This window comes from Monopterus albus, unplaced genomic scaffold (genome assembly GCF_001952655.1).
Source record: "Monopterus albus unplaced genomic scaffold, M_albus_1.0 scaffold71.1, whole genome shotgun sequence".
In the NCBI taxonomy this organism is placed as follows: Eukaryota; Metazoa; Chordata; class Actinopteri; order Synbranchiformes; family Synbranchidae; genus Monopterus; species Monopterus albus.
In genome coordinates this window covers 374,117-389,115 of record NW_018127951.1, presented here as the reverse complement: position 1 = coordinate 389,115, position 14,999 = coordinate 374,117, and the positions used below count along the sequence as shown (strand labels likewise).

At 39.9% G+C, this 14,999-nt stretch overlaps 1 protein-coding gene across 5 annotated transcripts in view; it reads right to left on the bottom strand.

Annotated features, from left to right (window-relative positions):
• Positions 1-14,999, bottom strand: part of caln1 (calneuron 1) — a 50,918-nt gene that overhangs the window by 18,824 nt on the left and 17,095 nt on the right. For all 5 annotated transcript variants that reach the window (XR_002275370.1, XM_020605588.1, XM_020605587.1 and 2 more), the window contains exons 3-4: positions 14,310-14,453; positions 9,009-9,121 (exon numbers count right to left, since the gene is read on the bottom strand). Coding sequence is in view for 4 of the 5 variants with exons in the window: in XM_020605588.1 (XP_020461244.1) it covers positions 9,009-9,121; positions 14,310-14,453 (257 nt within the window). In the remaining variant the exon portion in view is untranslated. The remainder of the gene's footprint in view (positions 1-9,008; positions 9,122-14,309; positions 14,454-14,999) is intronic.

The window sequence follows — 14,999 nt, the reverse complement described above, 5'->3', positions numbered from 1 at the left end:
TATAAATAATTTAGGTCCCAAAACAGAACCCTGAGGCACTCCACATACAATGTCCAGCTCACTCGATTGGTATTCACCCAACTTCACAAATTGACGCCTCTGTGTCAAATAACTTCTAATCCATTTCAGAACCATTCCTCTGATCCCATATTTTTCTAACTTGTCCATTAATAATTCATGATTGATTGTGTCAAATGCTTTTTTTAGGTCAATAAATATTCACATCGTGTATTTCCTCTCATCCATAGCACTTGTATTGTCCTCCATCAGGTCGGTAATGGCCAGAGACATGTGGCACTGATGAAAATTACTAACCAACACATTTACACATTCAGGCCCCTGAGGACACTACTGCTGCCTGTTGATAACCTCCAGTAAGGATGTGTTGTTACATGCCCTGTGATAAAATGAATGGTAGACAAAAAAAAAAAAAAAAAAAAAAAAAACAACTTCTTGCACACAACCTAATCATGTGTCACAAACAGACAGAAAACTGATCAGAGAGGCTCAGATAAATGCTCTCATCAGATACTATATTAAATGAATGCTGCAAGGAAATCTGTTTGAACCTCAGTGCAGAATGCAACACTTTGCTTTCAATAGGTTCACTCGTTTCATTTTCTGCCAGCACAACATAGGACAGCAGACTTCAGGTGGCTTAAACTTGGAGTCAATCTGAAGAAAGCAAGGAAATAAAGAGAAATGCCTAAAGCCAGCAAGCTATCAATAGCCAATTACTGTCAGTATGATTAATCAAGGAGAAATTAGTCCAATTAACCCCTGGAGTGGAGCACATTATAGAGGAGATGCCTGAGGGTCATGGTCCTCATTAGTGGAGTTCTGAAGATCTATGTATATGCTCTGCCTCATGCAATTCACTACCTTTATGGGAGAAGAACGACAAAAAAAAATGAATCAGAGTGCAAGAGACACAGACATGGAGGGGAAAGGGGGAGACAAAACTAATTCTGAGCAGAGTTTTACTTAGAGCTTTAACAACCGACTGCACCTCCATCCAAACGTGATAATATTCAAAGGGTAGCCACAGTTCCTGTCAACAGAAATCACGCAACACCTTTCAACTGATGACAAACCAAACTTCTCATCAAAAAGTGGTTTTTGTTTTCATCTGGGCCTAATACCCAATCCAACCAAAGAGTGGATTGAATCCAGTTAAACCACAACAGGACTGATACATCAAACACAAAGCTCATTTCACCTTTGCACCTGGAATGAGGACATGTACAGTGGAGACCTTGGATTTTGCCAGTTTGCAGTTTTTTCTTCTCTTTCAAATGTTAAGCATAGAAAAATCCAACAGGAGATGTAGGAGAAAGAAACAAGATCTATCACCCCTCTTGCTTACTTGCACGTTTCTCCACCGACACGCCACATTAGGTATGTCGAGAATGGCATCACTGAGGACCGACTCAAATTAATGCCAGGAGAAAATCTTAATTCATGCAGTTTTATGGATTCAGCTTAGAAGGCATAATAAAAAACTTGAACTCCAACAGTGTCAGGAAATCCTAACAAACTAAAATGTTAGATGAATGACAAGCAAAAGGCCTAAATCATTTGAAGTGATACATTTATTCTCACTGTCTGCAGGCCTGATGACATTCTGAAGTGCAGCTAGTTAAAGCACATCTCAGGCCATGTTAGCACACAGATCTATCCTTGATGATGAGCAATGAGAAACTGGCCTTTCTTTTAAGCTGCATTTAGCTGACAAATGACTTTCTCCAGTCATCTAGAGACGATTTTGCGCTGAGATTACTTAGTTAAAAATGAAAAGGCGCTCTCCTCTAGGAAAGTAAGCATGTCTGCACAGAGTAGTCAGAGGCATTTTTTTGATTGACAGATACATCATTAATATTCCGGGCACTCAAAAACACCCCTTTGTGTGTACAGTATGTGTGCACACAAGTATGTTTTACGTTAAGTGACTGTATAGACATGCAGTAATGTGTTGCTGACACTTAATGCTGTGGTGAGTCACTGAGGTAGCCTGGAACATAAGGAGGACGGTCTCACATGAGGACAAGGGAACAAAAGTGTCACATCCTGCAAGTGTAAAAATAAAATAAAAAATAAAAAAAAAATCATGCAGTGGCTTCACATGATAAGGACTGCTGGCAAAGGAAGATACAAAGTCAAATAAGATTTCACTTCTCAGGAGGTCTGAGGGTGCTGCAGCTGCAGCAGCTTCTTAACAAGCAGCAGAACATCAAGCAGCACCAACCGTGCTTTCTCAGTGCCGCGAGGAGCCGAGTTTTCTGCCTGACTCAACACGCTGACTGGTACAGTAAGTCTGCACTGCTCAGCACACAGTATGCACCTCAAATGGTTAAGGTTTTAATCTGCCTAAGCCTTCTACTATGCACTGTATAGAATCTACTTTATTTGCGTGGAGTTCCTTCTGCACCTAGAGGTGATGTTCCTGCAGAAGCCTGTCGCTTTCCACTAACATGGGAACAATGTCAGTATCAAATGAAAACACAGTACCTCACACCATACAGCAGTATATCTGAGAGCAGCAGCCAGTTTAAAAGGCTAAATATTCTGTACAATTTATATCTGTGTTGTCAATGAATGTGCATGAAGAGTAAAAGCGCTGGCTTTGTTACTAATACAAACAATATAAAAACAAGCTAGTACTATCATATAAACGATATGCACATCCAGAGTCAGTATGTTTCATGAGTATGTTTAGAAGAACATCACCACTGTGCTGTTTAGATGACCATACAACATTCAGTCAGTGATCTCAAAGCTGCTCCAAGGTCACTTTATGTATCTGTCATTTATGTCCAGCCTTGACCAGAGAAAATTTAAAACAATGAAAGAAAACTAGAAGCTGCTGCCAGAAGTATTTGATGGGACAAACAAATAAATTAGTTGAAACTGGAAAAAATTTTAACCCTACAAATCTCTTGAAAAGTAGCACAACCTAAACTACAATTTAAATCTTCCTTCCAAAATTAAATGAAAAATGAAAACCACTTGAAAGCGCTGCATATACGCCATGGTGTAAAGCAAAGTTAGCAGAGCCAAACTCATCTGAAGGTCATCATGGAGACACTGCTGTGCTTCACAGTGAGTGAAGAGCTCAGAGGGAAAGACTGGCTGGAGATCAAAATGATGCTGTTTCTGGCACTAACAGCACTAAGGCGTGGTGCGATTAAGACAAATGGAGTCACTTTGATAATTATCCATAACTCACCACCAAGGCTCTGTGCTGGATGATACTCAAAGTAGATCAGACCGTTTGAAGGAGAGTGATTAGGGATATGGAGGGGAAGGGAGTGTGTATAGCTGCTAGCAACACCATGTCTCCGTGCCACTTTTACTGTTATTCAGGACCATGCATAGCAAAGGTAACATGCTTTTCCTCTCTTCTCTGCTTTTCCAATAGATACGTGAACACCCTTACTGCGTTTACATCCTGCATGGCAGCCTTGAGTGCATCAGATGGGGGTGGCTTGTCAGAGAAGATACCGGCCCCTCTTCATATTACCTTCCTGGAGCAGAACTACTGACAATCAGCAGTTCTGCAGGAGACAGCTTCGAATGATTTAGCAATTTAGCAAGGAAGTTTGAGGAACTTGGATTAGGATAAGGAGTGGGAAAACCTAATAATTGTGGACATTTAATCAAAAGCAACTAGACAACGAACCAACTCACTGGTCTGAATAATGAAATACAATACATGATGAAATAACAAGTCAAAAAGTGAAACAGTAGAGCTATTTTCCATTTGTCTATTGGAATCGATAAAAATCTACAGTAAATACAAAAAGGAGCAGTCAGTACTGTACAAATGAGACATCTGTACCTTACTTGCATATTTTCATTTTCTGTTACTTTATTTGCTTTGCTCCACTGAGCTTCTCCATCTATAAACCCAATTTGACATCAGAGTTGGACACATTGTGGATCCACTGGACCAACCTTGTACTGATACATTTCTGAATCAGTTCTAGTGATGACTGCTATCCATTTATTTATTTATTGCTCTCCAAGGACATTGGCTTGTAAAAATATGAGGAGAAATCAAAATCCATAGCCAAGACTGTGCTAGAGATTCTCCAGGGGATTAAACAGGAGGCAACAAATCTTAGTTTATTTACAGTATGGTTGGCAAATTGACATACCCAAACAAATCCTTTTTAGAAGGCATATTCATTTGGTGCTCATTACAATTTTTGTTGTTTTACATTGGGAGATAATTAATAGGATGAGATTCAGCTGAGTAAGGTATGACAGTACCAAGGGAGCCAAAAAGGTGCCATAAAAATAAGAGAACACTTTGAAGGTCATGGAAGTGGAGAAATGTTTGACTGTGTCGGAGCCTCTTCATCCAAAAAGCAAAACTGCTGCTGCTGCCTTGGACTGTGTTCGAGTAAAACAACTATCAGTTGAGAAACAAAGATCTCTATTGTGCCTCTTCTGCAATGGATTCATCCCAGTGTGGTTCTCATGGACTGACACCAAAACATAATGTTCGTTCTTTACAGATTTCTGTAGATATCTAAAGAAACTCCACCATTAATTGCCCCTATAGATTACATACTGTATCTTGAGATTCTGTCTTATGGACTTGGTTAATTCTCAGTTTTGGAAACAACTACCATCCTGGCAAACTCCACTTCAGCACCTGCTTTTTAAAATGTGCGAGTCAGACAAAATGACTAATGACAAGCACAGGACAAACCTCAATGTCTTCCTCCTGAGCTCGGGCGTAGACCAGTAATCCAAATTTTGTACCACCAGTCAGTAATAAATAAGATACGGCTGGGAGGGCGCAAACTGCTGCAATGAGCCACAGAACACATAGAAACACTGATCTGCACATTTGGAAGACCATTTTTATATCAGTGCAATGCTGATTCACAAATTCTGCATATACCTATGCTTTAACATAAAAATGGATTTTACAGGTGAATGCTTAGTTTCTGTCATCAGGATTAACAGTTGATCAACTTTAAACTTCATGTAGAAGTTATGAGCTTCAACTGGTATTTCATGCTGACTGGAAATGATAAAACTTTATTCAAAAGTTTACTTTTTAAACTACTGAACATTAAGACCAACACCAAGCAGGCTCACCTAGTCACAGAAAGTTCACTGAGGCTTTTAGACAAACTTTAGTCTGGTTTAGTTCGACTTCACAGAATAACTGGCATGAGTAACTGAGAAACTGAACCCAGGCTGAGTCAGGCAAAAGGATGAAGGTGGTCATGAATTATAGAGCAGCATAAAAAACATTTAATGCACTTTTGACACAGACTTTAAGCAAAGTGATTCCTGACTTTTCAGCCATATGGACTGGATAGCAGTGAGATTTAACGTGTGCGGGCAAATACAGACACAAGATAAACTGCCAAACCTGGTTTGGGGTGAAAATGCAAGTCTAACCCTCAAATGTCTTCACAACAATCATGAAAGAAATACTCAAACTGAATTACTTTCTAAAAACAGTATGATACTGTATCTGCTGACACTTATTCCCTGCCCAGACTGAGACACTGTACGTTAAGTACCAATATCACCATCCACCCAGTTCAGCTCACTCTGTGCTCCACATGCGAACTCATGTGACAAATCCCAAGCACACAGAGATGGAACACACTGTGTTTGACAAGTTATGACTTATGATTTTTGACAAGTAATGTTTATGAGTTTTCACAAGTTATGAATTAAAAGAGTGCTTATATGATCTGCACTTCCTCCAGTCTCATTCAGAGCTGCCATGTACCCCATTGTACTCGAGTCACACAAATCACCATCTCAATGATGAGTAACAGTTATGCTCAAGGATTCATTAGTATAATGTAAGGCACTCTGATCTGTTATTAAAAGCACAGAGCAGCCTTGATCTAAAATACGTATTCCACACACCTTTGGTAAAGTCTTTGCGTGTGACATGTGGGGAACCCAAAGTCATGTCAATTTATCAAAAAAAAAAAAAAAGCCACTGTCATAAGAACATGTAAATAAAAAAATAGAGCTTAATATGTAGATTGTGTTTATGATTTATGAGTCTGCACAGGCCTCTTTTTGCCAATTATGTGCCTGATATTCAGCAAAATAGAGGAAAATAAAATGTTTGCAGTTGTTCAATTGAAAGCCTAATTATTCAGACAGATTAATGAGATACATTAACAAACTGTTCAAGAACAGATACGAGTGAGTAGGAAGGTGAGCGAGTGACAGCGGGTGAATCATTATCCCATCACTTCAGCTGGTGAGGATATGACACCTCGCCTGACATTAGTGAAATGAAAAAAATCTCTCAGATAAGACACAAACTGAACTGCTCCCATGCTGCAGAAAGGCCAAACAGAACACATTACATCTTAGTCGGGGTTTGCTTGTGCAACACTCCTGCTCTGCTCTGACGAAGATGAACTCTGACAACTTTGTCTGGGAAAAATAAATATTTGATCGTAAAATCATACCAAATGCCAGATGGAAGGAAATGCAATACGTGAAACACTGTCAAATCTGTGATAACTCTGTATTTTAATAAGAAAGCCCCCCCCCCCAGCTAAATGGTTTCAGCACAACACCACTGTTGTATGCTTGTCTGGATTTACGTTTTATGGAAAAGGTTGGGTATTCACATTGACTTAGGCTGTAAAGAGGTGATCAGTCATTAAGCTACAGAGGCTTGTTTTTTTATTGAACGGCTTCCAGCATTTTGTTCTCACTCCTTAGTGTCTACTGAGCCTTCTTTGATGAACACAAAGACAACTGTGGATCTGAAATCAAATAAAAGAAACAATTACTGCTTGCTTTTCGTCTTCTAATAACTCTACAATGCACCGTGACCAGCTGAGTAATTCTTCAAGACGTGTTTTAGGTTCTTATTATTCAAAGGCCGATCATTAAAATAAAGTGTGTTAACTGAATGTACTGTTGTAAAGCTCAAGATTTAAACCTGCTATTGACTTTCAAAAAGCTATGCAGACCATTTTAGTATTAGTGAAGGTTTCTTATACACATCCCAAACAGTATTTAAAGATGCAGTGTGTAAGATTTAGAGGGATCAATTAGCAGAAATGGACTATAGTATGCATCATTCATTAATGTGTAATCTTCAGAAAATAAAAATCTCTGCATTTTCTTTATCCTAGAACGAGCCTTTTATATCTACATAGGAACACGTGCTTGATCAAGTCAGCCGCGTTTGATTTCTGAGTGCGCAATTTGAACTACGTTTATGGTAATGGAAGTGAGGGCTGTTTACCACGATGTATGAGTTTTGCTGAATATTGCAATCTGCAACCTCACCACCAGATGTCACACACTGCATCTGTAAAACCTATTTTCATTAAAGTAATCTAATGATATTAAATGCTGTTTAAAAAGATCTTTAAATATCTTTTAGTTGACAGAGATACAACAAACCTTTAAGTCCAAGTTCACTTTTGTTTCATCACTGTGAAATATGACTTTACGGTTTTGAGAAGCATGCTACATTTGTTAGTTAGAAGAACAGGGTAGTTTCTGAATGCTGATGATTAGACACAATGAGCCAGTAGCATGACTTGTCCTGGTTGATGATTTATTCAGCGTTTGCAGAACTGTTGGGTGGGCTTTCAAGCAGATAGTGTTATTTTTCTTCATGTATACTCGCATTACTAAGAATTTTCATTCTTCTACTCACACAAAGGCACTGCATGTTTTTTCCTTCTCATTTGACTGTAAAATTTATTGTATAAATCCAAAATTCTGTTTCTATTTCACTATTCCCAAGCTTAAAAACCACAAGAAAACTTTTACTTCACAAGATATATTCAAGCAGCACGACTAGACACAAAATGAATACATCGAAAGAGACTGAGTCATGCACCAGAGTCCATTACCAAGCTAAACTAAGCACAAAACTGCGCAGCATGTTCGTTCATACCTCCACAGGCTCATGTCTAGGCACATCTGTGAGGTGTGCAGAGAAATATCCATGATAAGTCAAAGTCAGCATTGCATTTTTTCCCTCTGAATATTCTCTACATGTCAGATGAGGTGTCTGCTGTCAATTTCTGCTTGGTGCTGTGGGTGTGTAGAAGTGCAGAAATAACAAACCCCAAGGCAGCCATCTCACAACCACCAGCCTTACATGCATCAGCTGCATCCGCCAAGGTCAATGCAAGACCAGCAGTATGTTCGTTCATACCTTCAAAGACTCATGTCTTCTCGGAGTAAACCACAAGCTCCTGCTCAGGACAAAGCTCGGGTCAAGCCAAATAATACATCAAGAGGACAGGCTTGCCAAAAGTTACTATCAGTGCCACATGTACTGTTCTTTCCCTCACACCTGCTCAATCTGTCATCATTCTCATCTGTGCTCTCTCACTCTGTTGTCTGCACATTCATCTCTGTCTCACTCACTCAAAGTCAGTGCATTTCAATCCCACACTAACATTTTCTGTCGTTTATGTTTTATGCCACAGATTCATCTATCACAGCTCTCTTCAAATTCTGAAAGCCCTTTTAGTTGTTGAAAGGCTCATCTGTCAGGGCCATGTATTATCATCATCAGTTACACCATCACTCAGATGCTCTACAGTATATTAAGCAGAACATAAGATCCTCTAAAGTCTGAGTTGAATGGACCACAGCCCCTCTACAACACATGCAGCTTTAACTGAAATGTGGAGAACATGAGGCTTTTCATTCTCCACTTATTGACAACAATTAACTTAATCAACCTGCCCGGTGCTTTTTGTGTTTTGTTGCTTCTCTTTTCTTTTGTCTCTCCTCTATCCACTCGCCCCAACCGGTCGAGGCAGAAGGCCGCCCACCAAGAGCCGGGGTCTGTCGGATGTTTCTTCCGTTAAAGGGAGTTTTTCCTCCCCACTGTCGCCAAGTGCTGCTCAGGGGGGATTTGTTGGGTTTTCCTCTATAATAATGATAATGAGGTCTAGACTCTACTTTGTAAAGTGTCCTGAGATGACTTTTGTTGTCAAGAGGATGAAGAGTTCAAGAGGATGAAGTTTTACCTGCCAGAAGATTGTGTCTATTGTGCTTCCCAGGAAGCCTTCTCTCGTTTCAGAAGACAGGAGCTTGGGTCCAAGGATCGTCATGAACTCTTCAAAGTCAACCTGCCCATCACCTGACATGAGAAAAAAGGGACAGATTATTGATAGCTGATGATGTATTGATTTAAATTAATAGTTTATTTAACAGGGACAATGTAAATTAATAAACATTACTGTAACTGCACCAGAATTAGCCAGAAGACTTTTTTTTCCCCCAATACCTAAAGAAGCTGGATACTGTTGTGCTTTACATTTCATTACTGGCAATGAAAATCTTGTACACTGCTGTACTCTGTATACTGCTGCTAAAGGGCCATATCTGTATGTCCACAGACTTTTGCATTGGTTAGTTTTTATATATAAATCTCTTCTTGAGCTGGTCCACTCTTATTTATATATAATCATGGAATCTAAAGACACACCACCTGTATCGTGAGAGAAGCAATTTTAAATTCCATGAGTTTACCTACATGTAATCAATGTAACCTACGCTCACACAGTATTTTACAGACGTTGATCCACAGAGTTATAATAGGATTAGGCAAAAAAAGTTTTTAGGTGCACTTCCCAGTGTGATTGCTTATCATTTTAAAGTTGTACTTGTTTATGCATCTTAACTGTACTGACCTTGACTGTAGTGTGTGCCAGTTATATTTGCTTATTTGTGTTGTTTGTGTCTACCGTTGTAACAAAGCTATCCTCTTGGCCAAGTCACTCTTGAAAAACAGATGTTAATGATAATGAGGCTTTACCTGGTTAAATAAAGGAAAAACTAAATAATAAAATATTTGTAGATTTAGACCAACTAATCATGAACATCCCCAACAGTGGCATAAAATTCATCCCAACTCCTTGCTGCTCCTTATCCATCTGACTGTTTCTTTCGAAGCTTTGAGCAGTATCCAGGCTGCTGTTTCTAGGGGCTGAGCATTAGTTCAGCTCTCTTATCTCACTGTATAGTCTTAACTTTACCATCAAATACAGTGAAAATCATTCAGAAAGCAACAACACAGTCTCACTGGTATCTGATCTTCACTGGTCTGGAGAGAGAGACAAGGAAGAGTGAATAACAAATGGTGTTCCCTTCCTACTATCGCTGATGTGTCCATGTAGCACTAGACGTCTGAAAATAAAGTCAGGTTTTTGGGAGAAAGGGAGGACACGCACAGCATTGAAGATTTCCTGTAGTAAATAAGTGTAAAGCACAGACATAAGTGAATCTATTAGGGCTGCATACATTGTCTGCTGAAGTTTTCTACAATGTGTTTATAGAAACACCTGGTGTTCAGGCTTGAAGGGAAATATGGATGGTGTTTATATCTTTGATATAATTTACAACAATCATCCTTCAGATCACACAGCTCTGACTCGCTCTATAATGCTGAATATGAATCATATCAAAGTTTACAGCTAACTTACAACATGGATTTCCTGCAGCACACTCCGATTCCACTAGCACGGATCTGGGAGCCTGCTTATACCTGCTGAAGCTACTGTCAAAGCAAAGCACCAAAACACTGCAGACGGCAGCAATTCAAACTACAGTAACGGAGTAATGGATTCATAATGACGTGGCTGAATATTCTTGAATCATATTCTTTTATTCTTCAGACAAAAACTTTTCATAATCCCACTGAGGTTTCTTTATCTGCCCTGCAGAGCGTGTCTGGTTTCATGCTTAGCTGAGCCAAACCTACACTGAAAGCTGTAGCTTTACATTAGAGGCTAAGGGAATTCTGAAAAATTACATGTATAAAAACTCTGCACAACTAGCTAATTAATGACACAGACAGAACTCCCTCACCTCAACATAATTCTAACTCAAAGCGATAAGTTACCTAAAGTGAGGGGAAAGGAAAGAGAATTCTTTGCCCTCTTGTTCTTTCAGTACCTGGATTCTTCTTTTTGTTGTCTCATATTTCTCAACCAACTTGCTCCTCCTGTATCTGCTGATGAGGCTGGAACCTCAAAGCTACAGACACAGGATGACTCAATCTGCTTCTGCCTACAGCTCCTCTGCTCCTGCTTCAACTGTTATGACCACCGTGGGGTATACTGGCACCGTATCATTCCATGCCACTGACTGCACTTGTATCCATGAATATTCAGCAGGGCAAATGCAGGGCTACAGGCCAGACAGACAGAAGCAGTACTGAGACCAAGGATGTCAGGACGGATGGATCTTGTATCCATGAATATTCAGCAGGGCAGACAGACAGAAGCAGTACTGAGACATCCGTCCTGAGTGAAGAGTGAAGACGACAGGATGGTAAAGTAGTTGTGTATATACGAGGACCAAGCTACAAACCATGTGTTGTTTAAAGCCCCACCAAGTGATTTTTTTAATATCTCATCAGAAACAACTGATTGAATGTAATGTGAAAGCACATTTTCTGTAAGGTTCATTCTCACTGCCCTCACCCACCCTGGTTACAGCAACAGGGAGCTGTTTTCAGTAAACAACTCTACCAGAAAATGACTGTGTGCCACCTGTCCACCTGCAGTCATCAAACAGACAACGTTACCAGCGAGCTGTGAACAGAGTGAAACATCTCGCAGCCAACAGCCAGAAATATGAGAACTATGATGACCATGTTCTGCGTTTGTTGGCGCTAACAGCCAGTTGATGGAGAATATGAACAAACCAATAATTAAAACACCACTCTGTGACAAATCTACTCATTTTCATAGGTGATACAAGGGAAGCTCTCCACACAGCAGCAGTGCAAGATAGGAATTCCTTTTAAATGAATAGTCTAACAATGAACACAATAGCAGCAGCCTGCATTTGTTGCAACAGACAATGACTGCACCCTTATTTTTATATCAGAATCTCACCTCGTTGCCATTTGGCCTGACTGCATTACTGATGGTGGTACTGTAACAGTTAGTGGTCTTTGTAATTACATTTGTCACTGTTTATTATATCTATAATATTATGTTTCTTAATTGCAGCAATTTTATGCCAGTGGTGTCAAAAAACTGTGCAATGCAGGACAAATACTCATACATATAGATGAACACTGTGTCTGTTTGGCTGTTTTAAAGTCTGGAGATTCATAACACACCCCATAATAGTTTTAACCTTAAAAACCTGCTGACAGTCAGGTGATTTTTTTCTAAAAACTGAAAGCTCTCAATTTTTTCCCTGTTACTTCATGTTGTACCAGTTGTCTGTACCACAGCACATAAAAGTTTTAACTATAAAACAAAAGCAACCCTCAACACTGGATAATACTATTGAATATTCAAGGTTCAACATAAAAACCTGGTTTGCTTTCCTAATACATTATGGTTGCATGTTGTCTTTTGCTTTGATGCATCAGCAGGTTGTGGCACCTCAGCATTATGCACAAAGTCACTAAATGACTTTTGACCAGTGTTATATCACAGCTAAGCATCATGTTTCAAGTGGAAATGACACAAAACAAAAGTAAGATGTGAAAACCTGCTCCTGTTAGTTCAAATCAAATAAAAGACACTAGGGAGCATTAACACAGTGTTGGTATCTGTTGATATTTAAGAAGAGTGCATGTAATCTAATGAAACCCAGAGGGTGTTGCAGTGCTGTGATCTAGAACAAAAAGGAGTAATCACAACTCTCCATGAAGGGAAAATATGGCTTAATATTATTCACATGGATTGGCTTGAAAGCAGAGATGAGCAGAGCTGCTAACCTACCAGATTCTTCTGGAGATCGTATGGAACTGGCTGCTGGGATCAGGATCGAGCTAAATCCTCACAGCTGCCTACTTCAGCCAACATACAATCACCATCATTTACCCTCATAAACCTGCCAATACCCTCCTCCCCATGCACTGTCAAACCTGTTGGACAATATCTGAGCGAACAGCCTTTTGGCAAAGTAACAAACCCCAAGACCGCCCTGCTGGGCAGCCAGCCAGTTCTCAGATTCAATAACACCTATTTTGCTAATCAATCAATACAAACAAGTTGACCTGTGTCATTTAATGCTAAACAAACAACTCCAACAAACTGAGATTCACTACACAGAGACAGAAAGAAAGAAGAGAACTAAGTGAATAAACAAACCAACAGCATAACACTTGACAGACCTCCTGAAACAAAAGCTGCTGCGACCTTCCTCAGTTCCAAAAGAGCCTTGCCTGCTTTTTAAAGCAGCAACAGAAAATGTCACAAGACCAGACCCTGTGGCGCAACAACAGCCACTGTGGTCTCCTGACATTCTCAGCAGAGGAGAGGAGTCGGAAGAGAAATAAAACCAGTCCAACTTTTTAAAGTTTAATATTTAGCCTTGAACATTTCTGTCAAGTATTTCTGTCTCCACAGTGAAACTGAAAAGCTCTTATCACACACAGGCTGTGAAAACAGAATGAAGAATTTGAATATTTTCCCAGTGATCTGACATTGCGTATTGCATTCTCCTATCCCCGCTGTATGCATTTTTAAGTGTCTACCCTTTATAAAATGTCAGTCACAGTAAATACAAAAAGCTTGGCACAAATACTGTTGGCAAGACTGCTTGTGTTTTCTTGTTGCTCAGAGGCTTCTTTTTGAAGACAAAAGGTGGAAAGGTCACAGGTAAGGATGGTGCTGCAGAGATAAACCTCAGCTGATTCAGATTTCACTAATTTCACAGCAGGAACCATAAGCACTGTGGATTTATAGAGTGCCACAATAGTGAGTCCTAAGACCTGAAAATGAGTTAGCACTTTTGCACTTCCAGTTCCCTCGCTCTCAAGTAAATGGTTTTCTGATTAGACACCTGAAATCAGGTCTGTTAACACAAGGCCAATACATTTTAAGTCTTGTTTTATGACATAAAATACACCAGTAAATGCACCATTCATGACTTTTTGACATTCCAATATGAAGATCCACTTTGATCTGACATAACTATATTCATGTCATGTGTGCAAACATGTTAATATTCTCACATAAATCTTCCAATGGGTTGTTCTCTCCTGGCATCAGTTTCACTGGTGCTTTCATGTGTCAAGTGGGAACAGTGGGTGGCTGAGACTGAGATGAGTACACACTCGAGCACGCATGAATCAACACTTTATGCACGACCCAGGTATACATAATCTACGTATCTAAATAGCCAAGACTGCACAGAAAAACAGTGCTGACTGTAAATCAAAGCTGCCTGTTGATGAGACCATATACCTCATGATTTTATGTTTTTCTTTAAGTCTGTACACATGGAGGGAGCAACCCAGCCGACTTCACACATTACATTTTTACACCCTGCTGAATATGCATGTGTGTGTGACTCACCATCCATGTCTAGTCTCTGCATTATGATGGCCAGTTCCACCTCACTGGGCATGTACCCCAGAGACCGCATGGCCATACCCAGCTCCTGTTTGGAAATGAAACCGTTTCCGTCACGATCCAGCACCTTAAACGCCTCCCGGATCTCTGTCAAGACAAACAGGAAATTGACTCAGCAGTTATAAACAATGCCCAGTCCTCCTGCTTTCTTTATTTCTTTGGCAGCAGTATACTTCACACAACTTTGAATTCATCTTGCATTTAATGAAGTCAGTTGGCATTTTGCCCTTGCCCCTTGTTCGCCATTATCATTCGCACTGCTCTCTCTGCCTCCCTCCCTTGCTCTCTTCCTGTCTGACCTGCAGCTTTGGGCTCTGTTTTATGCAATTAGTTGTGCACCACTGCCTCAAGTTAACAAGATCAGTTCCACCCATCAATTCATTTTCTCCATTTGCTCACCTCACTGTTTTCATGCCTTCACATTCCCCAACATACAGTAACCCTTCATGTGTTCGTTATCCTCTTTGTCTTTTGTATTTACAGTGTATTCTCAGTCTTTCAGTTTGTTCAACATATAAGAAGTTAAAAAATAAGAGTTTGACTGTGACTTGCTTAAGGGCATCTTGTTTGTTGCCAAGGTCAAACCTGTGACCTTCAGGATGGTGGACTCACTAAAGGTATTGACTGGGTAGA